The 25,395-nt window shown below is 50.9% G+C and overlaps 1 protein-coding gene across 1 annotated transcript; it reads left to right on the forward strand.

Annotated features, from left to right (window-relative positions):
• Positions 1 to 5,688: 5,688 nt before the first annotated feature.
• On the forward strand, positions 5,689 to 23,055 carry LOC144951751 (E3 ubiquitin-protein ligase TRIM71-like). Its single transcript, XM_078882100.1, is given in 7 exon segments — positions 5,689 to 7,352; positions 15,461 to 15,628; positions 16,371 to 16,505; positions 18,643 to 18,911; positions 20,434 to 20,632; positions 21,554 to 21,940; positions 21,943 to 23,055. Coding segments are annotated over 7 exon segments (2,634 nt in total). The 5' UTR covers positions 5,689 to 6,545; the 3' UTR covers positions 22,612 to 23,055.
• The last annotated feature ends 2,340 nt before the right edge of the window (positions 23,056 to 25,395 follow it).

The following is a 25,395-nucleotide window of genomic DNA, read 5'->3' on the forward strand; positions in this document are numbered from 1 at the left end:
TTTAAGCTGTTCACTCCAACGCTGATGAATGAATTGCGCCGAAATGTTTGCAACAACAGGAGACGCAAACAAAACACAAGTTGGTGAAGTATGGTCATCCACCCCCCCACACACAGTACCGGATGTGGCGAATGCGGGGCCTGTATAGCATAAGTTATAAAGGGGCCCTAAATAAATACATATTCATATTAAAACACCAAATCTTAACTTGCATAGTAAAATAAATGTATTTTTTTATTTGCTATACAGAAAGATAATACGACAAATCGCTCCCCTTAAACACCCGGTCGTTCATAGAAGTCGAAGGCAGTATAGTACTATATTAATAGAGCAAGTGCAGAATCACTGAACCGGAATTGATAGCTTGAAAGCATTTAGCGCGGGGCCCTTGAAAGTGCGGGGCCCGTAGCTACATTTGTGTAGCGACTTTTGCTACGAGGATAACCCGGCACTATCCACACCCCATATCCATGACCGACGCCGGGTGGGGGGATCCGGGATATTCTTCATCCATCTAGCAGTGGATTGATTGAGAAAAGCGCGTGTGAAAATGATTACTAGTTGAGCTCACTTGATGCAGCTAATTCGGCTGTGACGGTCCCACCTGATGACGGAGACTTGTGTTGCCTCCGAAACGTCGTGATTTTTGTTTTTGTTTTTATTTTATTTTATTTTCATTAATTTTGATGTTTTACCTACGTGACTTTACCGAAAAAACCTAAGAATATAGTTGAGCTGCATTCCTCTTAATTTCTATCGAAACATAAACCGTTAAAGTAAGACTTCTTAAATTTCGATTTAAAGCTTTCGTGACTGAAGGGACAGCCCTGTTCTTCACCTGAGGACGGCTGCTTGCGTTGTGGCCGAAACGTCGTGAGAATTCTATTTTATTATGTTAAATTTTTATTATTTTATTATTTCACTTCTACGTGACTTTACCGAAAGAACCAAGAAGATAACACTTCTTAGTCATATCTACCGAACTCTATTTAAAAGAACAATAACGAAAGAAATGCCACCATCGGTTTAACATGCCGCTGTGGTTTGTTAAATGACTCGAGAAGGACCATCATCCGCGGAGATGGAGCTATGAAATCCGCTTGAGTGGGATTAAGAACAGAGGCACGGGATCGTGAGATTTGGGCTGCGCGCCTTTCATCCAGCAGTGGATTTTACCCCATGGCTGACGACGAATCGGGGTTTCGAACGCGTCGACTGCAGTTGTGGTGAACTGACAGCACGTGTCGTATCGGAATCAATGTATTGATACTGCAGGAGGAATCCGATGAGCTATGAAGCGCTTTTTGTCACAGATGTCCAGTCAGGGCACGAGGTTAGAACGTTACAGCAACCGACGGTTAAATTTCGATGTAAAGCTTTCGTGACTGCAGGGATTCATCTTCTTGGTTCTTTCGGTAAAGTCACGTGACTTTACCGAAAGAACCAAGAAGATGAACCGACGGGTTACACAAACGCGATGCTCGTGCAAAGTACAATCAAGGTAAACAAATCACCCAAACTCGTACAAATATTCTTTCGGTAAAGTCACGTAGATAAAAAAATAAAATTAATAAAAGTAAAATTAAAATAAATAAGCACGATTTCTGTTTCAAGTACTTGAAACAGCAGTCGTGCTGTGACGGTTCCACCTGAAGACGGAAGCTTGTGTTGCATGCGAAACGTTTTTATTTTTATTTTACTTTTATTAATTTTAATTTTTTACCTACGTGACTTTACCGGAAAAAAACCTAAGAATATGAATCCTTGCAGTCACGAAAGCTTCAAATCTAGAACTCGTACAAATACACAACAACTAAACCATCCCCCCCCCCATCCTAGCCAGGCAGAGCCTACCGAGATGTTAACTTATGTTTCAGAAGCGACTTGGGGGGGGGGGGGGGGGCCCAAACGACAGCTCGGCCAAAAGTGGGCCCCCCCCCACCATTTGGACGTTACCCATAGAGCAGCCACAGAAATCTCGTCTCAATGTAGCTGATGCGGCCGCTACAGTCCACGTGGACTGTGCCTTCGGGGTTTCTTTTACACATCGGTTATAGCTTTCGTACACGCAATTTTTTGGGACGTACAAGACAATTGATGACTTTTGAAATTCGTCAAATTATTTGGTGATGATGCTGCTGCTGCTCCATTGGCAGTATTGCAAAAGCACAAATATAGCAGAAACGCAACACTGTGTGTGATAATTATATAGTAGGACACGTTTATAGCATTTTAAACGAGATGCTGCTCGCATGCTATGGGGCAGAACCATTGCCAAAAATATATTCTGGGTTTTTTTAATTGGTGTTATAAAAGGCAATTGTCGCGAAACGTCGCTCGTTTGTCTTGTAAAAAGCACACTAATTTACGAATGCATTTGTGTGTCTACGTGACTGTATAATGCTCACGTAAGGAGCGGTGGCGCAGTGGTTAGCGGCGCGACTCGAGTTCGACGTCAGAGGGCGTTTGCTTTAACACTCAAGTTCCGACATATCAACACAAACATTGACCAGCCGTGGTGAAGTATGGCCAAACAAACCCCTCTCCTTCCACAATATCTGGACCTGTCTTCATATAAATGAATGCATAGATTTCTGTTCATATGATTGTGGTTATGGTTGTTATGTATTAATCCCTAATCTCTGCCATTACATACAATGAAACAAGAACAGGTAAAAAAGTAAAAACAGAGCAATGTAATACAATACACTATTAGACATTCTTGTAAAAAATAAATTAAAAGTCCATCCCATGTGTTAATGAATTTTTTAATATTTTAATCAGGAAATTAGTTTTCAAATTTAGATTTTTTTCTGGGTTGGGACCCCCAGACACCCTGGAAGATGTGGTCCCCCCCCCAATGTTGACTCCATGGATACGGCCTTGGTCTATATACCTTCTAGATATGTGGGGAGCGGTAGTGTAGTGGTTGGTGAGCGTGCTGCGTTACGAACCCGGCGGCCCGAGTTCGATTCCCGCTCGAACTGGCCAACACCAGGTGAACATTATTGGAACCGGTCCTGGGCTTCCCCTAGGTCGACTCGGCCTAAAATTAGTACCCGAAAGTGTGGTGTGTAAACAACGATTCTAGGGAGACAAAGGCGGCCGGGCGCGGTGCTGGCCACCCACACACCCCCTCGTGTGCCGTTCCGGCCTTCATAGGCGCTCGCTAACAGCACTTGCCCCAACATTTTGTTAAGGCTATACGTGGGATCTTTGTCTTTGTTTTATATACATATGTGTATCTTGCACGTATGCAAAAAGACGTACTTGTAAACTGAACCGCGTTTGCCGGCGATGTCAAAGCACGCGTGTTAACTTGAACGTATATTTGTGGACTGTCGCAACAGCATACGACAAAAAGTCGTCGCCTCGACACCGTTGTGGATGCACTGCTGGATGATGAGAGCCTCTTGTCCACCACGCCGTGGGGGGAGGCGGCGTTGTTTGGCCATACTTCTCCACGCCGTGTCGGGGTGACGCCGAACCGGTTCGGTATTCCGCACGCCGCCCCCCCCCCCCCCCATGGTAGAGCCGTGGTGGCCGCGAATTTGGGAGCTCGGGAGGGACCCGGAGGCTCTCCTGAACGCAGCGTGAATCACGGCGCCACCGCTCCCATCACAGACTGCGTGTGTGTGTGCGCGTGTGTGTCCACTGTGTGTGTGTGTGTGCACTGTGTGGGGTGTGGTGTGTGCGCACTGTGTGTCCACTGTGTGTGTGCACTGTGTGGGGTGTGGTGTGTGCACTGTGTGGGGTGTGGTGTGTGCACTGTGTGGGGTGTGGTGTGTGCACTGTGTGTGTGGTGTGTGCACTGTGTGTGTGTGGGGTGTGTGTGGGGTGTGGTGTGTGCACTGTGTGTGTGGTGTGTGTGCACTGTGTGTGTGTGGGGTGTGGTGTGTGTGCACTGTGTGTGTGTGGCGTGTGTGCACTGGCGTGGTGTGTGCGTGCACTGTGTGGGGAGCGGTGGGGTAGCGGTTGGCGCGCTGCGCTACGAACCCGCCTCCCGGGGTTCGATTCTCGCTCACGGCCAACACCACAAGAGTGTAACACGTCCGTCGGCTTTCGCGACCAATATTATATAATAATAATACAAGGGTTGTTGTGTTAGATCGCGTTACTTATAAATGTGTCGCAACCCTCCACCACCCGACACGTTAACAAAAGCACCAAATAGTTCACTACTTTAACCCACCGGTGTGTTGAAGAGCGAATCCACAACATTTTAAAATTTCCAAGTACGACGTTTCGCTGCCAATTACAGCCAGCTTCATCGGGCGATCGGGTTAAACGATGACGGTCACACTTGCTGCTGCTGCTGCTGCTCTATTTAAGACCGGGAGCAAGTGTGTAGGGCTTCACGATTCCTGTTGCTGGCTGTAATTACCTGCGAAACGTCGTACTTAAAAATGTTAAATGTTGTCGATTCGCTCTTCAACACACCCGGTGGGCTAAAATAGTGAACTATTTTGTCAACGTGACACTTTTTTTTGCTGATTGGCCGTGTCGGGTGGTGGAGGGTTACGACACATTTATAAATAACGCGATCTATACACAAAAACCTTTATTATGACCACAACAGTGATTAATCATCCGGACCCGGTGCTGGGCCTCCCCTAGGTCGACTCGGCCTCAAATGAGAGTACCCGGTGCGATGTGTAAACATCGGCGCCAGGGAGACAAAGGCGGCCGGGCGTGGTTGCTTCCCACCTTCTCTCGCCAGCAGCCCAAAACGTCTGTTAAGGCTACGGCGCGGGGCCCCGTGTTAAAAGTGTGACCTCTGTGCGATGCAGATACATTTTTATAATGATTGTGCAGATGCTTCAATGATGGCAATCGCTTCCGTCAATACACAACTTTGCGTTTAGGCGCGCGTGTGTATATATAGGCGTTAACTTTCTGGATTAATTTAATTTAACGATGAATAAGAACCGTGATTTTTTTTGTTTTTTATAGAGAATGAGTTTTTTTTTTCATCGCAAGACCGGAGGAGGATTTCTGATCACGATGGTGATGACATCACCTAGCTTAGCAGTGGATAGACCACGGCTGATCATGATATCGTAGGGAGGGGGAGGCCGTCATACAGCAGTGGATAGACCACGGCTGCTGAGAGTGACTCATTCATCAATAAGAAAATCGATTTCTAAAATCGATTTCTAAAATTATCGAGCAAAGACCATCTGATGCTCTCCAACGAACCCTGGCATTGTTGAGATCATCCTTGACGGATGGTTTAAAGTATCAATGTATTTTTTTTATGATAAGAATAGCGATAATTCAAGTGTGTTTCATAGTAGCCGAGTGCTATTTAAGGTCATAACGAATAGTTAAATGTATTGCGATGACGTCACAACAGGGCGTGCTGTACATGGTCGGGGTTGGGCCATTCGGACCGTACCACTCATGAACGGGGGGTGTGGGTAGATGTATCATTTAACTTTGTCCATATATAACCCCGCTTAAAACGGACTAACACCACCACAACTCTTAATTTAATAGCCCTTAGTAAAATGCTAAGCGCCGAGATTGCATTTGGTTTCGTATGGCCGTCGACGACTTTTAAAGAGCATGGGGACAATTTTTTTTTATCTTCCAACCCCCCCCCCCTACGGTGGGAGATGCCCTGTGGTCTCGCCCTGCTCTAAAATACCGCGCACATGGGCATTTAAACCCCAGTGGGGGCCCGAAGCGCCACGCGGCGACCACGTGTCCGACACGACTAGAACGCTGTTGTCTCGTCAATTTATAATTACGATAAGAATAAGCCCTCTCCCTGCTTAATGTAGCCACCAAAAAAAAATGAAGAATCCTTAAATGAGGGCAGCCTTGCGCTGGGCTTTTTCAGTGACCGATTGGTGAAGAGAGGGGGGAGATCCAAAGATGGAATGTTTACGAAACTGGAGGTTTGGGAGAGGGGGGTAATTTGCTGCTGCATTAATTCGTAAGTTAATTGTGTACGCGTAACGTTCAATTACAGGGGAGTTGATTAACCGATATAATTGCCTCTTCCGCTCGAATGATACAAGGGTCTTTCCCCCTCCTCCCGATCTATTCCCCGTGGTGTGAGCATCGCGGGATAGACTATACAGTCTACATACGCCTGCTTTTGGTACAAGTTGCATGGACTGCATTGTTGAAATAAGAGTGGGTGGCTTTAATTTATAGTGGTAGTGACGGGTGCTTTGCCATAGTCTTCATAGCAGCCTATATCATAGCGAATTCCACAGCCCGTGTTCGCTGCTGTGTATAACCATACATCTCGCAGCGCTTCTGCATAGCCGGCTTGCAATAGCTCGCCCTAATTTAGGCTTGCGCACAGCATGCACGGCTCTGTAGTACCCACACACACACACCAAGCTCGGCTCGATGCAGTACAACCCACGTGGCCAGCACCGCTATTTAGCCGATATACAGCGCAATAGACGTTAGGCTGCACAACAATAACAGCAACAGCAGCCAGTGGCAGCAACAGCAGCAGTCTCGCAGCGTAGGAGGGCAGCTCCCATCGCCGGGTTCTCAATGCGGGAGCGGGGTTTGTGCTGCGAATGGCTGACTTCGCAGAAGCCTTTCGCACTCGAAGCCTCATCAGCAGTCTCCTCATCGGCAGCGGCAGCAGCAGGAGAATCGTCGGTCCTCCGCCCGTGTCATCTTCCGGAGGGGACGAAGTGGTCGCGATGCCTTGCTTCCCGATCAGCGCCAACAACAACAGCAGCAACAGCAGCAGCAGCAGCAATGCCGTCGCGTCTGCTTCGACCACCACCGCAGCATCAGCAGCAGCAGCGGCTTCAACATCGGCGGCCACCGCCTCCTCCTCCGCCGCCGTCACCCCGGGCGATCTCGGCCTGGGCCACGCGGCCGTGGACTTCCCAGACGACGCGGAGCTTGCGAGCGACGACGATGAAGACGACGAGCTTCCCAATTTCCTCATCACCACCATCCTCGACGTGATGTCCTCCGCGGAGGACGACATTCAATGCAGTCCTCGGCGGCAGCAGCAGCGGCAGCACGATCAGCAGCATTATCAGCAGCAGCAGCATCATCATCATCAGCAGGGTGGTGGTGGTGGTGGTCGTGATGCGTCGTGGGTCGTTGTCGAAGAGCCTCCTCCCCCCCGCTGCAGTTCGTGTGAGTCTGGAGCGAGGGCCGCCTCCGAGTGCCTCGTGTGTCGCGAGTTCCTGTGCAGCGCCTGCGTGTCCGCTCATCGGCGGGTCAAGCTGACCAAGGATCACCGCATGCAGCCAGTGCAGCAGCAGCATCAGCAGTTGCAGCAGCAGCATCAGCAGCAGGAGGTGATGATGATGGTGCCGGTTAGAGACGGGGACGCGACGTACTGCCGACAGCACGAAAGAGAGGTGGGTGGTGTGTGTACATGTGTTTGTCTACATATGTGTGTGGTCTACATGCGTGTGTGTGTCTGTGTTTCTACATGTGTGTCTGTGTTTCTACATTTGTGTTTGTCTACATGTGGGTCTACATGTGTGTGTTTCTACATGTGTGTGTGGTTTACATGCGTGTCTGTCTGTGTTTCTACATGTGTGTATGTCTGTGTGTGTGTCTACATGTGTGTGTGTTGTGGATAACGTGGTATGCATTGCATATCTCTTCAGAGTCCGCCTGATCGTCTATCGATCATCGTAATCGGAGGTTTATGTGTTATCAATTATCAAGAGGTTTAGCCATCGACCAGAGGTTTTTGTTATCTTTCATCAGACGTTTAGCGTCTTTCGGTCCGATATCATCGAATCATCATCCGAGGTTTATCCATCTATCGATGATGATGAGATATTGATCAATAGTATCGGTTTTCCCGCCAGAGATTCCTACTAATTTTCAGCGTCGTTCGAGATCCTAAATAAACCTCGTCGGAGTGACATCAGCAGCAACATCCATCATCACGTCTACGTCGTCGTTCTAAATAATAAATCATCATCACATCCCCCCATGGTAGTGATGGTTGTAACCATTGGGGCTCGATTGTAATCGGAGTTAAAATTCGCGGGGTCCCCTCAGATCCGTGTCACATTGTCGACTAACTTCCATCGGAATATTTATCGTGGAGGAATCCGATGAGCTATGAAGCTCTTCGCTGGACGATCGTCATCCCCTTAACGTGAACGAAGGTCGGATTGTGATGATTGAATTAACGTTAGTCCACAATGTGTCATTGACGTTGATGAATTGTGGTTATAGTAGCAATCGGCGTCGTCTGAATGGCCGTAATTATTAGTCGCCAATAACTTTCGAGTTGAAGATTCGTGAACAATTTGTCATATCGGCAAGATTTGTTTTGATAAATCGTTTAAAATCTCCTGACCTTAATTACGAAACGGGCAAATTGCAATTCGTATCATCGTTTGTGATCATCTTCGCTTTAATTAAGGTTCATCAGCATTGTTAATTATCTATTAATGTCGTGATCGGTCAACTGTCGGTCGAAATAATTAATTATAATTGTGAATCGATGTTGAAGTGTGTAAATAATGTTGCAGTCGATTTGAATGATTGCAATCAATTTTGGTGTATGATGGTAATCAATATCACATGAGGTAAATACTGTGTTTATTGGTTGTAATACTGTAATCATTGATTACAACGGTAACGTTGAGTGTATTCAACGTTAGTGTACAATTACTACGTATAATCAATGTTACCGAATTTAAATACCGCATCGTCGATTAAAACAATTGTTTTTAAGTCGTTTCAAAATAATTAGAAGCTAAATTAATCTCGAGTTATATCGTGTTACACGAGTAAATATTGTGCTATAATTAAGATGGTTTCTTAACACATTACCACCGTGGCAATGGTTAAATATTGCCGCATTTCGATTCGTTTGCAATTTTTGTTCAAGTCTAATCAATTTATTCCTTCCCATCTCTAATCTTCGACCCATAATGCTTATTCTTAACACGATTTGTCTTCATTGGTGGTCATCAGCATTGCCCCGGTCATTATACCAGCCACTTCTCAAAGTATCTGTAATAGTTTTTTTGTAATGTTCATATCGGGCCCATCGTGTTTTAATTCGAATAATTATAATTGCCTTAATATAATTTAAGTATTGTTTGACTACAATGGAATTAATCGTCACCCACTAACCTGATAATGATTATCATCGCAAATTCTTATCACTCCTGCCTCTTAACATTGCCTTTATTTCCAGGCACTATAAATTAAATATATATCGAGTATATAACTGAATAGTTCTAATCGTGAACATAACTTGGGTTATAGCCGTGTCCCCATCACCGTGGCCATAACAATTGTTGTTATTCATAATAGAGTTGTTTTTTTGGGTTGACAACATTGAAAACAAACATCATCATCACCATCATTTCCTTCAACATCATCTACATCATCATCATTTCCATCACCATCTACATAACCATCATTTACAAAATCTAATCTTGATTTTGAAGTAGTTTTCTCTGCTGTGGTTGTCCCGCCACCTGATGACGATTGCTTGTGTTGCGATCGAAACGTCGTGAGAATTTGTAATTGTTGATTATTTTGTATTATTTTATTATTTCCCTTCAACGTGAATTTACCGAAAGAACCAAGGATATGAATCCCTGCAGTCAAGAAAGCTTTAAATCAAAAGTATTTACATAATCTACATAATTTTAATCTAAAACCACAAATACATCATCATCTACATCACCACCGCCATCATCATCATCATCCACATGACCATTCATTTGAAACATCACGGTTGTGTTGATGAAACAGTTTTGCAAATACGATTCCGTTGATCTAATTGTGGTTAAAATAACTGTGTGTGAATTGACTGCATTCGTGAGGTTATATGAAGTGTTTATTTTAATGATAGTTTATGATCTGTCATCGTTGAGCGGCGGTCTTTGTTGATGATTTAAGACACAAAACCATTGCATACAAATCTACGAAAAATATTGGTCGATTATATACCCATTAATCATGTGGTTACTAATTAGTTTATGTAGGCGTTAGATGGCGTAGCTTATAACTAAAATAAACGTGGACATTGTACGGTAATTCATCTTGCACTACCCTACCAACAACCACAGCTAAAGTTGTTAAATTTATTTTAAAAATCCCAGCTTAACTCTTATCACAAACTGTTTGCGTGCCTTGAAATGTGTTTAACCGTACCTTTCAATCGCATTCTTTTATTAACAGCGCGCCGTCGTATGTGAACGACATTTTATCACTCTAGTTTAAATGCCACTTGTGATCATAACACTGTCGTCGTGTTAACAAAATATACAAATTAATGGCCAACTAACCATGTGCATATGTATGCAACGGCGAGACCGTCTTATAACGCAAATTGAGAAACTAAGTATCGAGGCTTTGTGTTGTTGTCGTGTGTTCGTCCACTGTTCTATTTGAAACAAACAAGTCCTTTTTAAAATAATAATAAAGTTATATCAGGTGCTGGGGCTAGGTCTCGGCAAGGTAAGGTAATTTACCATTTTACCGGGTAAAATGGTAAAGGTAAAAGGGTAAAGGTAAAGGTGTCGACATGCCAAAGGGGTAAGGTAAAAGGTAGGGTAAAGGTAGCTAGGAAGAATTACCCGGTAGGGTAAAGGTAGCGCGAAATATTACCCGGTAAATACGATAGCTTGTTTACCGCTAGAAGCTCCGTGGCGCAGTCCGTGGCCTCTATTTAATAAGTAATATTTTTTTTAAACATTTTTAAAAAACACACTTTTATTAAATGTACTCGTAATGACAGAACTCCAGGAAGTGGTCCCGAAGCTTGCCACAACGTAAGGGGCCGTGGTGATTTAGAGCCAACGTCAGTTGAGCGTGGACAATTAGATCCAAGCCGAAACATAACCTTTAAAAAAGATCGTTTAAAAATGTTTTTTTAGTGATATAATAGTATTGTCACCATTATGACATACGTATACCAAGTTTGCAGTCGATACCACATTAGGAAGTGGGTTAAAATTGAGTTACAAGATTTGAGGATACGACAGTGACGACAACAACAGACAGAGTGAGTTCAAAGAATGCGTGTAAAATCGGAATCATCGAGAGTATTCTATATGAATAATGCGCTCTACCTTATAGCATTTACTGTTATAAACCTTGTTCATGTGTAGTAGTACCCTAGTATTTACCCTGTAATCGGGTAATTTGTATGGGGTATGTGTTAAAGGTAGGGTAAAGGTAGGCTCGTTGCTTTTTACCTTTTACCTTACCTGCTAAAGGGTAAAAGGTAATGGTAGAGTGATTGTATTGTGGTAAGGTAAAAGGTAGGGTAAAGGTAGGCTCGTTGTTTTTAACTTTTACCTTACCTTGCCGAGGCCTATTTGAAACAAAAAAGTCATTTTTAAAAGAATAATAATAATAAAGTTATATCAGGTGCTGGGGCTCACCTTACGTGACCCCACTCTGGAAGTAGCAACGGTTTTTTGAGGCCTCGCGAACGCTATCACGGTCGCTGCAATATAATTTATAATTTAATGCGTCGTACGCGTAATGCTCTAACAGTCTAACGTGTGTTTGTGTGCGTGCAGCCGTTTGCTCGTGCACCCCCCCCCCCCCAACGCGTCTTAAGATTGATAATTGTTTTTTTACCCTTCTATCTGGCAACAAAACTGACACCTTTTTACAAGGAGTCATGTTTGCATAGACCGCAATACCTGCAGTCATAATACAAACAAAAGAACATAACAGAGTTATGTTCTTTTGTTTGCAGTCTATGCAAACATGACTCCTTGTAAAAAGGTGTCAGTTTTGTTGCCAGATAGAAGGGTAAAAAACCAATTATCATATTTTTACTGGTAAATGAGGTTCCCATAGTGCGTCTTAAGATTGTTCCGTAATTTTGACGATCTCAAATGAACCCTAAAAGTGACACGTACAGGAAAGGGCACGCGCTTAGCGCGTCTAATAATGCCAGTTGAACACGTGGGGAGGCTTTCGCGACCAATATCCATAATAGAGGTGTTTTTTTTTTAGGGTGAGATCGCGTAATTGTATAAACGTGTCGGGAAAACCCGCCGCCACCCGACACGGCCAACTAGTAAGGGTTGCCACGTAAACAGAACGTGGCCAATTCGTCACTAATACAGCATTAGTGTGTAGTGTAGTGTATAGTGTCGTGTATAGTAGTGTAGTCTATAGTGAGGTGTATAGTAGTGTAGTGTATAGTGAAGTGTATAGTAGTGTAGTGTGTAGTGTCATGTATAGTGTCGTGTATAATTGTGTAGTGTACTAGTACAGCAACACCAATGTGTTGCAGAGCAAATCCACAACATTTACAATCCGAGTCCGACGTTTCGCCAGCAATTACAACCGCCATCATCAGGCGATAGTATATTATTAGTACAGTACACCGGTTGTGTGTTGGAGAGCCAAGCCACAACATTTACAATCCGAGCACGACGTTTCTGAAGCTAACCCCCACTCCCCAAAACAAACCTATTATCAAATAATGACGCTTAAACGTATATGTATATTTTCGGCGACGTTGCAGGCAATGGTCCTTGTTCATAGCCGATTTAGATGTGCTGCTAAATAGTTGGGGGGGTGGGGGAGGGTCATTGCCCAAAACGTCGCCACTCGGTGTTATTATCGAAGGTTCGTTTTACTGGTCGTGTTCTCTTCACCACTGCCAGGCAGCAGTGTAGCAAGCAAGGTCGTAATTATATAATAAATATTTATTATAGAATATTTATTGGGGAGGGGGACACATCAAATATGCTTTAAAATGTCGTCGTCCCCCCCCCAATATATTGCTATAAAATAGATTTGTTTATATGATTGTGGTTATGGTTGTACTTTACTAATCCCTAATCTCTGCCATTACATACAATGAAACAAGAAAAGGTAAAAAAGAAAAAACAGAGCAATGTAATACAATACACTATTAGACATTGTTGTAAGAAAGAAATAAAACGTCTATCCTATGTGTTAAATTGTTTTATATTTTAGGGAGGAAATGGCAGGAAATTAGTTTTCTAATTTCGATTTTTTTATCTGGGGGGGGGACCCCCAGACCCCCTAAAAGATTTGGTCCCCCCCCAATGTTGACTCCATGGCTACGGCCTTGGTAGCAAGCATCGCCACCACAACCCGAAAACTTGCTTACATTATTATCCGTACCAAAGGTTATTGATAATGCACGCAGATGAATTGCTTCATCGGTAAAAAAGATATATAAAATTTCACATTCTGTTTATTTGGACTTTTAATAATATCTTGCGCGATCCAATGACCAATCAAGCTGTTAAATCCATCGGGTGTGTCTCGGGCATTAATAAACATTAACTTTTAACATTGACGGTTTTGCATAATAGATTAAGAACGCGTTAAACATTACATAACAGTATCTTATAAATATTCTTGGTTCTTTCGGTAAAGTCACGTAGAAGGGAAATAATAAAATAATACAAATATATCTTATAAGTACATTCCATAACATTCCATAATATTAAATGATATCGTTCAATATCTTCATACTGGCGAAAGGATTCCGCGTTTTAGCTCACGTTTCCATTGAATCAATGTTAGATGTTCTACAAATGGACTAGAATAGTGGGGTTAATTTAATTCCTTTTGAAAGGATCTACGTGTACAATGATGAGAAGAGCCAGCCACCTTGCTCAATCCACTACTGGATGAGGATGTTGCTTTGACCATACTTCACCACCCCAGTCAGTGACGGAGGTGGTGGTGTAGCGAACAGACGAAGTTGGTTGTCCAAAACCGGTTTGGAGGTTTGGATCATTCCCGATTTTTTTGCCGTGGCCCGGAATCTGTCACGGGTCATTTGCCGGCCTCCCTAACCCAGCGAAGTGTAATTTTAATTTGTTTACTCTCTACGTAAATTACAACGTAACCCTTACCCCTAATGTGGGAAAACTAAACACGAATGCACGAGTTTGTGAGCGAGTGAATACAGAAAGGGAAATGCGTTAACTAACAAAACTATCTGAGGGATCGTTCTGTTTCCCGGCCTGTTAACATGGATAAGAGTGACTTTCACTCCCCCCCCCCCCCAACACCAATCACTCGCCACTCCAGTCTCGTTTTTAAGCACTGGGCTCACGACAGCGCTCTAGGAAAATGAAAGATTTAATTTGCACAAATGGTTGATGGTGAATCGGTGATATAATTTGTCGATTTGCGTCTTGGCATCAAGATGATGTACACGTGTGTGCGCTGCATGTTATCATCAGCTGAGTTCATCGCTAAGTGGCTATCTCTCGCTCTCTCCATGTGAGCCACATCCTTTCATAAAAGGAGTCTGTGATCGTGGCCTTTTCATTCAGCGTAGTCCAAGGAATTTACTCAACTGGGTCGGTGTTTAGTCTGTGAGCAATGTTAGTCAATGGCCAGTGGTAGTCTTATGGCCAGTGTTATTTTATGGGCAGTGTTAGTCTCTCTGTGTGAGCCAGTGTCCTTTCTCGGAGACGTCGGCGATTGTGGACTTGCGTCCATCCGGCTCTGGTTCGTCGCAGTTGTATTGAGAATTATAGGAGGGCAAATAAAAACAAGCTTGTGTTTGTAAGTGCGGACGGACGCAAAGTCTCCTCCGTCACCATTCGGCTACCGAGGTCGGCTCCACAGACACCGACCGTCCCCCCCCCCCCGTTCGTTGATCGCGACGCAGTCGGCCCCCCACCAACGGTGAAGATCGATCGACCCTCGAGGGTTTGTGCCAGAGGTCGCAAACGGGTTTTGATTCCTTACCCGTACCCGGCCGCACCAGGGTCGCAAACGGATACCCGTACCCTACCCGGCTACCCGTACCCGGCCGGGTATCGGGTAGGGTACGGGTATCGGTTACCCGATTGCGACCTCTGGGATGAAGCCATGTTGCAGGCGCGGGTGGGTTGATTTTAGGAACTTGAATTGTGAGAAGGGACAAGACGTTGGGAAATGAGTGACAAACGGTGACTCGCCAGTGACTCACGGCCTACCCGTACCCGGCCGCACCAGGGTCGCAAACGGGTACCCTACCCGTACCCGGCCGGGTACGGGTAGCCAGGTATCGGGTAGGGTACGGGTATCGGGTACCCAGTTGCGACCTCTGGTTTGTGCGTGCCGTGGAACCGGTTCGAGAGCCTAGACCACCAGCTCGTAACGGAGCGCGCGAGAGCTTTGTGTGTGTATGTTGAACTTATTTCACATCGTACGTAGCCGGACCATGCTAATGTAGTCAACTAATCGGAGGTGCGGGGGGAAGGACAACAAACTAAACTAACAAAAAAGCAGCTCTAAAGAAATGAGTGCCAATCTAGATGATGATTTAAAAGTGCATATCTCCAGTGGCTGCCTAATATCGTAAGGAAAAGCGTTCCAGACGGCCGCGGACACGCATCCGAAAGCGCCGCGCGCCGATGCAGCGACCGTCTTTGTTCAATGGCTTGCACGTATCTATGTTGAACTTCTTTCGCACCGTACATGGCCAACCGTTCTAATCGAAGGTGCTTGCTTGTGCGTGCGCTGGCCGGCTTCGCAGGTGGCGCGCCTTTTCTGCGACACGTGCGCCGTGCCCATCTGCCGTGGCTGCACGCTGGCGTGGCACGCCGGCCACAGCTTCGTGTACCTGCAGGACGCGCTGCAGGGATCGCGCGGCGCCGCCTTGCAGCTGCTGGCAGAGGCTCGCCAAGAGCGCCTCACGCTGCAGGTGCGGCCCCGCTGGGGGGGTGGTGGGAGGGGAGACGCGAGGAGGCGTTCAAGCGGGAGTGTCTCCATGCGTGCGGCCTGCGACGGTGCAGGGGATACGGGCGGAAGCGCTGAGTTGTCTTCCCCCCCCTCCGTTACCACCACCCCGTTACTCTCATCGTCCCTTTTTTTTTTTTAAGCCCAGGGGCTCGGCAGTCCGCGCACGGCCGCCACGCATGCGGTGTTTACGAGACGCCGAAAAAATAATTTGGGAGGAAGAACAGCGGTTGCTTAATTCTACGGGGGAGAAAATGGGCAGCGCGATTGCGCGTGACGTCACCTGCTGCGTGACGTCACCTGCTGCGTGCGTGCGTGTGCGTTCGGCACGGTGTCGGAGTGCGGTGCGCGAACTACCACACTATCGTGTGTGGGTGCGGTCGAGCATCGGTTAGCGTGCCGCACCGCCAACCCGGCGACTCAGAGTTCGATTCCCGCCCACGGCCAACGTCGGTGACGGTTTTCTGAACCGGTCCTGGGCCAGGCTCCTGGTGCGGAGTGTAAATGTCAGCACAATAAAGGTGGCCTGGCGTTGTGCTGGCCACCCGCGCCACCTTGGCGTGGCGTGCAGGCCTTCCCAGCTGCTCGCTTAACAGCACTTGCCCCTAACAATTGGCGTAGGCTCGGGGAGTTGGGGGGGGGGGGGATCTTTGTCTTGGTGTCTGCAATTGGTGATGGCTGCGGTTTGTGCGCGCGCGCGAGGCCAGATCAGCATCGAGCGGGTGCAGGCGATGGTGAAGAGGGTGGACGCCAGGATGGAGAACATCCGCTCGGAGGTGCGGGCCGTGGCCGAGCGGCACAAGAAAGCACTGGAGGAACGCGAAGGGGAACTCCTCTACAAGGTGACCCCACTCCCCCTCCAGAGCAGGGGTCGGCAACCTGCGGCTCCGGAGCCGCATGCGGCTGATTGGCTGCCCCCTTGCGGCTCTTTGGCTGCCCCCTTGCGGCTGATTGGCTGCCCCCTTGCGGCTGATTGGCTGCCCCCTTGAGACTCTTTGGCTGCCCCCTTGCGGCTGATTGGCTGCCCCCTTGCGGCTGATTGGCTGCCCCCTTGCGGCTGATTGGCTGCCCCCTTGCGGCTGATTGGCTGCCCTCTTGCGGCTGATTGGCTGCCCCCTTGAGACTCTTTGGCTGCCCCCTTGCGGCTGATTGGCTGCCCCCTTGCGGCTGATTGGCTGCCCCCTTGCGGCTGATTGGCTGCCCCCTTGCGGCTGATTGGCTGCCCCCTTGCGGCTGATTGGCTGCCCCCTTGCGGCTGATTGGCTGCCCCCTTGCGGCTGATTGGCTGCCCCCTTGCGGCTGATTGGCTGCCCCCTTGAGGCTGATTGGCTGCCCCCTTGCGGCTGATTGGTTGCCCCCTTGCGGCTGATTGGCTGCCCCCTTGCGGCTGATTGGCTGCCCCCTTGCGGCTGATTGGCTGCCCCGTTGCGGCTCTTTGGCTGCCCCCTTGTGACTCTTTGGCTACCCCCTTGCGGGCAGCCGTGTAACAATAAAACCCCGTAAATGTTGCGTAAAGATAAACTATGGCAGGGGATGGGGTAACTGGAATGTCTTGGTGACTACAAAATGTGAAACAGTCAAACTGCATTGTTTATACATGTATACTAGCTTTACTACCCGGCTTCGCCCGAGACTTGGATTCTTGTCTTGCATTAGTACACGGCATACGCGGATGCTTGGAGGGAGGGGGCTGCGTGACGTCAGCGGGCGCACGCTGCGTGACGTCAGCGGGCGCACGCTGCGTGACGTCAGCGGGCGCACGCTGCGTGACGTCAGCGGGCGCACGCTGCGTGACGCTGCCGCATGCGGGTGACATCACAGACGTGACGTCACCGCCCACTTGCCGTGCAAAATATCTCCATTTTTGCGCCCCCCCCAAAATACAAAAGTCTTTTTATACTTTGTGCATTGTGTACAGTCTGGAAGCTGCCCACATGCCACATTTCAAGTTTGTTGCATGTTGTTAAGTATGCTAAACATTTCGAACAGACACACGTATTCACAAATTTCCCTTTTATATATCAATATAGACTAGGTGGGGGGGGGGGAAACGAAATGAACGCAGTTTATTCCATCACCTGTTTTGTTTATTTAAGTCGGAACGTGTGCTATTGCCTGCTGTATACACACCCACTGCTGTGTTTGTGTGTAAGTCGCTCTGCGCGTAATGTGGCTCGCGAACTATTATGGCCAAAGACGAAAAAATGAAAATGGCTCTGCTTCTTTGAATGTTCTCCGACCCCTTGTAGACCCATATTTGGCGATGCTCTGTACGTACGTATGTGTAAACTTCTTTTGCGCACTGTATGTACCCAACCGCACTCATCGTATGCACAAAACGCAGTTAGAAAGAAATTAGTTTTCATCTTGAGTTGTTTGCTAACTACTAATAAACTCTCCTCTCTCGGGGTCCTCACTTGGCTGGGCAGCGGGCCCTAATTTCCCCCCCCCCCCACCTATGTACAATCCCACTGCACCGAATTGGAATTTTCGCAGTTTTTCTGTCCCCTCCCAACGTTGGTCGGCGTATTGGTACCGGGCTCGCGTTTTGTCCCAATAAAAACTCAAAATAACGCAAAGCGTTCTCAAAAATATATATTTATTTTGTGTTCGTCGTTACAAATAACAATTCGGTTTAACACGTAGGCTTTCGGGAGCAAGAGCAGAGCCTCACCATTCTGGCGACTTGCCTGATTTGATGCTGGATGCAATTACCAGTGAAACGTCGTACTCAAAAATTGTCAATGTTGTGGTTTCACTCTTCAACACACCGGTGGACTAACGCAGTGAACTAATTTGTCTTGTCAACGTGACACTTTTTTGCCGATTGGCCGTGTCGGTGTGGTGGAGGGTTACGACACATTTCTAAATAACGCGATCTAACCACAAAAACTTTACTACGAATTATAAATAACAATTCGTAATCTCCTCTCGTTCTCTCTCCTGGCGTCGTCTCATCATCTCCGCCGCGCGCCGCAGGTGGAGAAGGTCCACGTGGCCAAGCTCGGCGTGCTGGACCGGCAGGCCGAGGAGCTGCGGCAGAGCCTGGCTCGCCTGGACGGCACGCTGCTCTGCGTGCAGCGCTCGTTGGAGCAGGGCCGCGAGCTGGACGCGCTGAAGGCGCGCGAGCTGGTGCTGGCGCGCGTGCGCGAGCTGCAGGACATGAAGCGCGCCGGGGCACTGGCGCCGCGCGAGGACGACCGCGTCATCTTCACGCCACCCGACGGGGCGCTGTGCGCGGCCCTACGGTGAGATACAATCGCCACGGCAACCGCCACGGCAACCGCCACGGCAACCGCCACGGCAACCGCCACGGCAACCGCCACGGCAACCGCCACGGCAACCGCCACGGCAACCGCCACGGCAATCGCCACGGCAACTGCCACGGCAACCGCGATGGCTGGAGGAGTTCCCGTAACGCGGGAGGGATGGCGCTAAGGCGGCTATCCCCATGGGGTTGTCCGCACTGGCGATGTTGACTCACCTCGCCTGGTATACAGGAGGTCGTGAGTTAAATCCCGACCCTGACGCCTGCTGTGTATATATGGAGTTGAAATGTCTCCCTCTCTTTCACCATGGCCGCGTGGAATTTTTTTTTCTCCGGGTCCGCTGGTTTTCCCCTCCACATTTCGAACTGAGGTGCGAGTATTCGCCTGCCGTAAATTTCCACGTGATGATCGGCTCGGTGAGGCCCCCTTACCCTGGTAAAAAACACAAATAGTTTAGTTTACGATGGGATGGCCCTCTCCCCGACACCACCAGATTGCCCATTGGGCTCCACCCAAGTTCGCCGTGCCGAGCCGTGTGTATCGGCCTTCAAAGAGTAACCCGAGCATCCAAACGTCGGCACTGGGGGAGACAAACGCGGTCAGGCCAGGCGTGGTTTTTCTCTCTTGTGGCCACCGTCCCCACCACCACGCACTTCACTTTCATCGGTGATCGACAACGGCGCTCGCCCCCAAATGGCCTGGCAGAAAGGCCACCCGAGTTCGATTCCCACTCACGGCCAACGGCAGGTGACGGACAATTATCTGAACCGGGTCCTGGGCCCTCCTCACCTAGGCCGACTCTGCGACGAGTAAAGTTTAATTATTCTTCTTGGTTCTTTCGGTGAAGTCGCGTAGAAGGGAAGTAATAAAATAATAAAAATAAAACATAATAACAGGACCTGTTCTTCACCTGAGGACGGCTGCTCGCGTTGTGGCCGAAACGTCGTGAGAATTATTTTATTATGTTTTATTTTTATTATTTTATTATTATTTTATTATTTCCCTTCTACGTGACTTTACCGAAAGAACCAAGAAGATGAATCCCTGCAGTCACGAAAGCTTTACATCGTGAGAATTATTTTATTATGTTTTATTTTTATTATTTTATTACTTCCCTTCTACGTGACTTTACCGAAAGAACCAAAAATATGAATCCCTGCAGTCACGAAAGCTTTAAATCGTGAGAATTATTTTATTATGTTTTATTTTTATTATTTTATTACTTCCCTTCTACGTGACTTTACCGAAAGAACCAAGAAGATGAATCCCTGCAGTCACGAAAGCTTTAAATCGAAAAAAAAGTTTAATTAGTTAGAATTTGTAATGCGCAATCCATCCTAGGATCGCCGTCGGGAGAGACAAAGGTGGCCGAGCGTGGTTTGGGCCACCACCCCCTTTCCATGCGCGCAGTTCCGACCTTCGAGACGTCACTACTCGCCTTTACTGCACTTGCCCGCGGGGTGGAGTTAGTGGAAACCTTTGCCTGTGTGCGTGCGTGCAGTGCTCTGGGCAGCGTGAGCAGCGGGGCGTGCGCGCTGCTCTCCACGGCGGTGGGCGAGGGGCTGCAGCGAGCCGTGCGGGGCCGCGTCGCTACCTTCGCCGTGGCCCTGCAGGATCACGGCGGGGACCCCTGCTGCGGGGGAGGGGAGGCCCTCTCCGTCGCCGTCACCGCGCCCGACGGGAGCCCCTGCTGGACCGAGGTAGGGGGTGGGTGGTGGGTGGGGGGGGGTAGGGGGGGGTTGTGGTTGGGGGGGGGGGGGTTGGGGGGGGGTGGTTGGGTGGGGGTGGGGGGGGTGGTGGGGTGGTTAGGGGGGGGTGGGTGGGGTGGTTGGGGGGGGTGGTGGGCGGGGTGGTTGGGGGGGGTGGTGGGCGGGGTGGTTGGGGGGGGTGGTGGGCGGGGTGGTTGGGGGGGGTGGTGGGCGGGGTGGTTGGGGGGGGTGGTGGGCGGGGTGGTTGGGGGGGGTGGTGGGCGGGGTGGTTGGGGGGGGTGGTGGGCGGGGTGGTTGGGGGGGGTGGTGGGCGGGGTGGTTGGGGGGGGTGGTGGGCGGGGTGGTTGGGGGGGGTGGTGGGCGGGGTGGTTGGGGGGGGTGGTGGGCGGGGTGGTTGGGGGGGGTGGTGGGCGGGGTGGTTGGGGGGGGGGGTGGGTGGGGTGGTTGGGGGGGGGGGGTGGGTGGGGTGGTTGGGGGGGGGGGTGGGTGGTGGGGTGGTTGGTGGGGTGGTTGAGGGGGGGGGGGTGGTGGGGGGCATGGGTGGGGGGGGGCCCTTCGCCACCCCGCCCCACCCCCAGTGCCCACTATCTGAGGCGAGAGTCAAAATGCAAACAAAAAGAAACAACTCTGATGTATTATATCATTACCATTATCAGAGTTGTTTCTTTTTGTTTGCATTTTGACTGCTTGTGTTGCGGTTATTGCAAACATGATCCCTTGTATAAAGGTGTCAGTTTTGTACCAGTTTAAAGGGTAAAAACCTACTACTATATTTTGCCACTGGTAAAGGAGGTCTCATGGTGAGGTGCCGTTGTCGCAAAATGTTAGCGACCTCGCCCGGTATGCAGGAGGTCTGCTGTATAAGTTAAATCTCCGCGCTTAACCCGCCCGCCCCGCCCGCCCTCCGCGCAGGTGGTGGAGCTGCAGGACGGCACGTTTCGCGTGCGCTACCGCTCGGACCAGGACAAGGAGCACCGCGTGAGCGTCACCGTGGCCGCCGCCTCCTCCTCGGCCACCGCGACCCCCGGCGGCGCCGGCCCCGTGCCCCGCCGCCACCTTCCCGGCTCCCCCTTCACCGTGCCGCTGCGCGCGGGCCGCAGCTACGCCGGCGTCGGCATCCCCCTCCGCTGCTTCGGCGGCGAGGGCGACGCGGACGGGCGGCTGTGCCGGCCCTGGGGCGTGAGCGTGGACCGCGAGGGCCGCTTCGTCGTCGCCGACCGCAGCAACAACCGCGTGCAGGTGTTCGGCCCCGCCGGGCAGTTCCTCTTCCGCTTCGGCGCGCCCGGGGCGCGGCCCGGCCCCAGTTCGACCGGCCCGCCGGCGTGGCCTGCGACGACCGCCGCGACCGCATCGTCGTCGCCGACAAGGACAACCACCGGGTGCAGGTGTTCAGCTCGCGAGGGCGCTTCCTGTTGGCGATCGGCGAGCGCGGCCACCTGAGCGGCCAGTTCTGCTACCCGTGGGATGTCGCGGTGAGCCCCGAGTCGGCCGGCGGCGGCCTCATCCTCGTGTCGGACACGCGCAACCACCGGGTGCAGCTCTTCTCTCCCGACGGCACCTTCGTCAACAAGTACGGCCTGGAGGGCGGCCTGTGGCGGCACTTCGACTCGCCGCGCGGCGTCGCCTTCATGCCCGACGGCCACCTCCTCGTCACCGACTTCAACAACCAGCGGCTGCTCGTGGTGCGGCCCGACTGCGGCTCGGCGCGTTTCCTCGGCTCGGAGGGCTCGGCCCCCGGCCAGTTCCTGCGGCCGCAGGGCGTTGCCGTGGACGCCGAGGGCCGAGTGATCGTGGCCGACTCGCGCAACCACCGCGTGCAGATCTTCGAGCCGGACGGCAGCTTCCTGTGCCAGTTCGGCGGGCCCGGCAGCGGCCTAGGCCAGATGGACCGGCCGTCGGGCATCGCGGTCACGCCCGACGGTCTCATCGCCGTCGTCGACTTCGGGAACAACCGCGTGCTGGTGTTCTAGCTCGCCGTTGACGCGCGGCTCCCGGTTTTGGTAACAAACCCCCGAATCGGCGCTCGCCACGTGACAGGCTCGGCTGGGGTGGGCCGTGTCGCCCGGTTTGTCCCCACCCCTTCTCCGTAGCTCCATTTTTAGTGATAAAAAAATTTATTTTAAAATTCCCGCGGCGTGTCGCCAACGAGGAGGATGGACTCGCGTTACTCGGGTTAACGGCGACGTCGAAGTAACGTCGAGAGAACAAATTTTTTTTTCTCTCGACCGTCGCTCCCAACCGTTTCTTTTCACCGTCGGTTTCGTGGCGTGCCCCCGGGGCTTCTTCACTCCCTAAAGCTGCCTTGCCATCCGCGTCGTCTGACTTGACAAAACAACAACGCCTCCCCCGTCCGTCCGTCCGTCCGTCCGTCTTTTACCATCCGTTGTACACGCGACGCTCCTGCTTTTTCACACCCCCCCCCCCCCCCCCTCCTGGAATTTTCCGAAGGACTTTTTGTCTTGGGCGGCATCGGTGGTGGCGTCTGTCGCGGCGATTGTCACGGTGAAAGCAGCGTGCCCAGAGCCTAGTGGCCCCAAGCAGCCGGGGAACGAGCGTCGGTATTGCGTTTACCCGCCCGCCCTTCCTACCCATGTCCTCCGTGAGCGGCGCACAACAAATCCAGCGCTGATCGCCGCTGCGGAGCGAGTTGACGGCACCGTTACCCAACAGGGCTGTCTCGCCCGTTATCGCGCGTTCCTCAGGGATTCCGTTAGTGGAAGGGGGGGGTGGGGGGTGGCTTGGAGAGAGCGGGGGTCAGGGTTGTTTTTAATAATTAGCAATGTTTAGCGTTTGTTATTGCCCCCCTCCACCGGTGAACTCTGGCGCAAATGCAATAAGCGTCGATGGCGCGCTACTGGGTTCAACTTTAAACCGCTCGACGGGTTTGTACGGCGGACGCCAATATGTTGCCGCGCACGCGTGTCGTGCCGCGTTCGCTTGTGGACGCCAAAGCGAGCGAGGGAATGCGCGCGTGTGCGTCCTCTCTTTTCCTCCCTTTTCCTCCCTTTGGGGGGAGTGCTCGGCATACCTCTGCGTGACGACGTCGCTGTCGTCATGTGCTTCCAAAAAACCCACGAAAGACCTCCTGCATGCCAGCGAGGAAGTTAACATCTCGCGACCGGGGCGCCCCAGATGGCGGTCACGGGTGTAGGGTGTGCGTGGGGAGGCCTTCGCAACCCCCCCCACCCCCCCCCCCACCGGCATAACGAGTCTGATCCCTTGACACGATTCCTCTCTCTCTCCGTCCATGTCCTCCGTCGATTCCCCCGTCGGGTGACGGAGAGTTGTGCCCCGGGGAGGTTGAGTTTTCCAGCGTCCGCTCCCAGCAGCGTGTTGGCGTGGCCGGGGGCTGGCGCCGCCAAGCACCCGTCGCCAGACTCTAATAAAGCATTTGCAGCGCTGAACGCGCCACGCTGAACGCCGCTCGCTCACTTGCCAGTCGGAGGCGTCAGATTTTGAGCTCCCGTCGGCTTTGCGGTGCCGGGCGGATGAATAGACGCGGTTGTCCTTTTCCCCGTCGTAAAACATAAATTAGCTTTTGGTCGTTAAGCCTCCGGGCCTTCTGGTGGAGCAGTGCTCCCCCCCCCTCCCCGCTCACTGTGCCCCCCCCGCCGCCGCCCGCGTAAACGACCAGGCACACCCCCGCGGCAGCGTCGTTGAACGGAGGCCGTACCCTGCCGGTGAGACTCATAAACTGTAATCCGACGCTCCTTTTGCCCGAAAATAAGCAAATTGCTGAGCCTGCGTGGCTGGGTGCGCCGTCCTGCGTGTTCGTTACCCACAATCCCTCCGCGTGTCCGGCGTCAACGTTGACGACGTCCACTTTAAACGCCGGCTCCCTCTCTCTCGAGCGCGCGAGGAGGCATCGTACAGCCCCCCCCCCGCTCGGCCCCGCTGGGGGTGCCGTTCCCGTTGGGGGTGGGCAAAGCGGACGAGTGTCGCATTTGTTCTCCGTCCTTGGACTTAGGATGGTGTAAGCACTTTGGCAGCGGCGTGTTTGGTGGACTGGCGCGCGGTCCTTAACTGAAGGGCGGGGAGAGGGACGTGGATTTTGTTCGAGGGATCGAGAGAATCTCTCGCTTTTGCTCGCTTACGTTTTATAAACTGGAGACTTTAGACATTTCACGAGATAAAGCCAAAGAACAAAGCGGACAAAACGCGTTTTTATTGCCACCCAATGCTATTGTTGCCAATGTAGACGAGGGTTGAGAGAGCTGTGTGTGTTGTGTGTGACGCTCTGTGTGTGTGTGTACGTTGCGTGGCGCTCTGTGTGGCTTGTGTTGGCGTCTGGGGGGACGACGAGACGGCACGTGGGGGACGGGGCCGGTCTCCTTTCGGATCTTAAGAAATTCGATTTGTCGGTTGCGTACCGGACATCCTTGAGCACAGCTGGGTGGTCTCCGGTATCGAACTTTTGTCACTCGCCTGTATCGAACTACAGCAGCAGCATCTCAGGGAAGTGCCGTGCGTCGCCGCGTTGACGGACGGCGCCGGCGGCGGCGGCAACGGAGGTGCCAGCGGTGCCCTCTTTCCCGTTCCCTTCCTCCTCCACGGCTACAAGCTGGGGGAACGGGCGGCACCTTCTCGTTGGTTTACAGCTCGCCCACATGGCCCTCGCTGCCGGTCTCACGCCATTGGCTGCTTGGCCACATGGCGCCACGGCCATAGGGGGGGGAGGTGCAGTATTGGAACCGCCCCCCCCGTATTCTCACTGCGCAATCTGCAATTTGCTTTTCCAGGGCATCTTGAGTGCG

Source organism: Lampetra fluviatilis, chromosome 63 (genome assembly GCF_964198595.1).
Source record: "Lampetra fluviatilis chromosome 63, kcLamFluv1.1, whole genome shotgun sequence".
Classification (NCBI taxonomy): Eukaryota; Metazoa; Chordata; class Hyperoartia; order Petromyzontiformes; family Petromyzontidae; genus Lampetra; species Lampetra fluviatilis.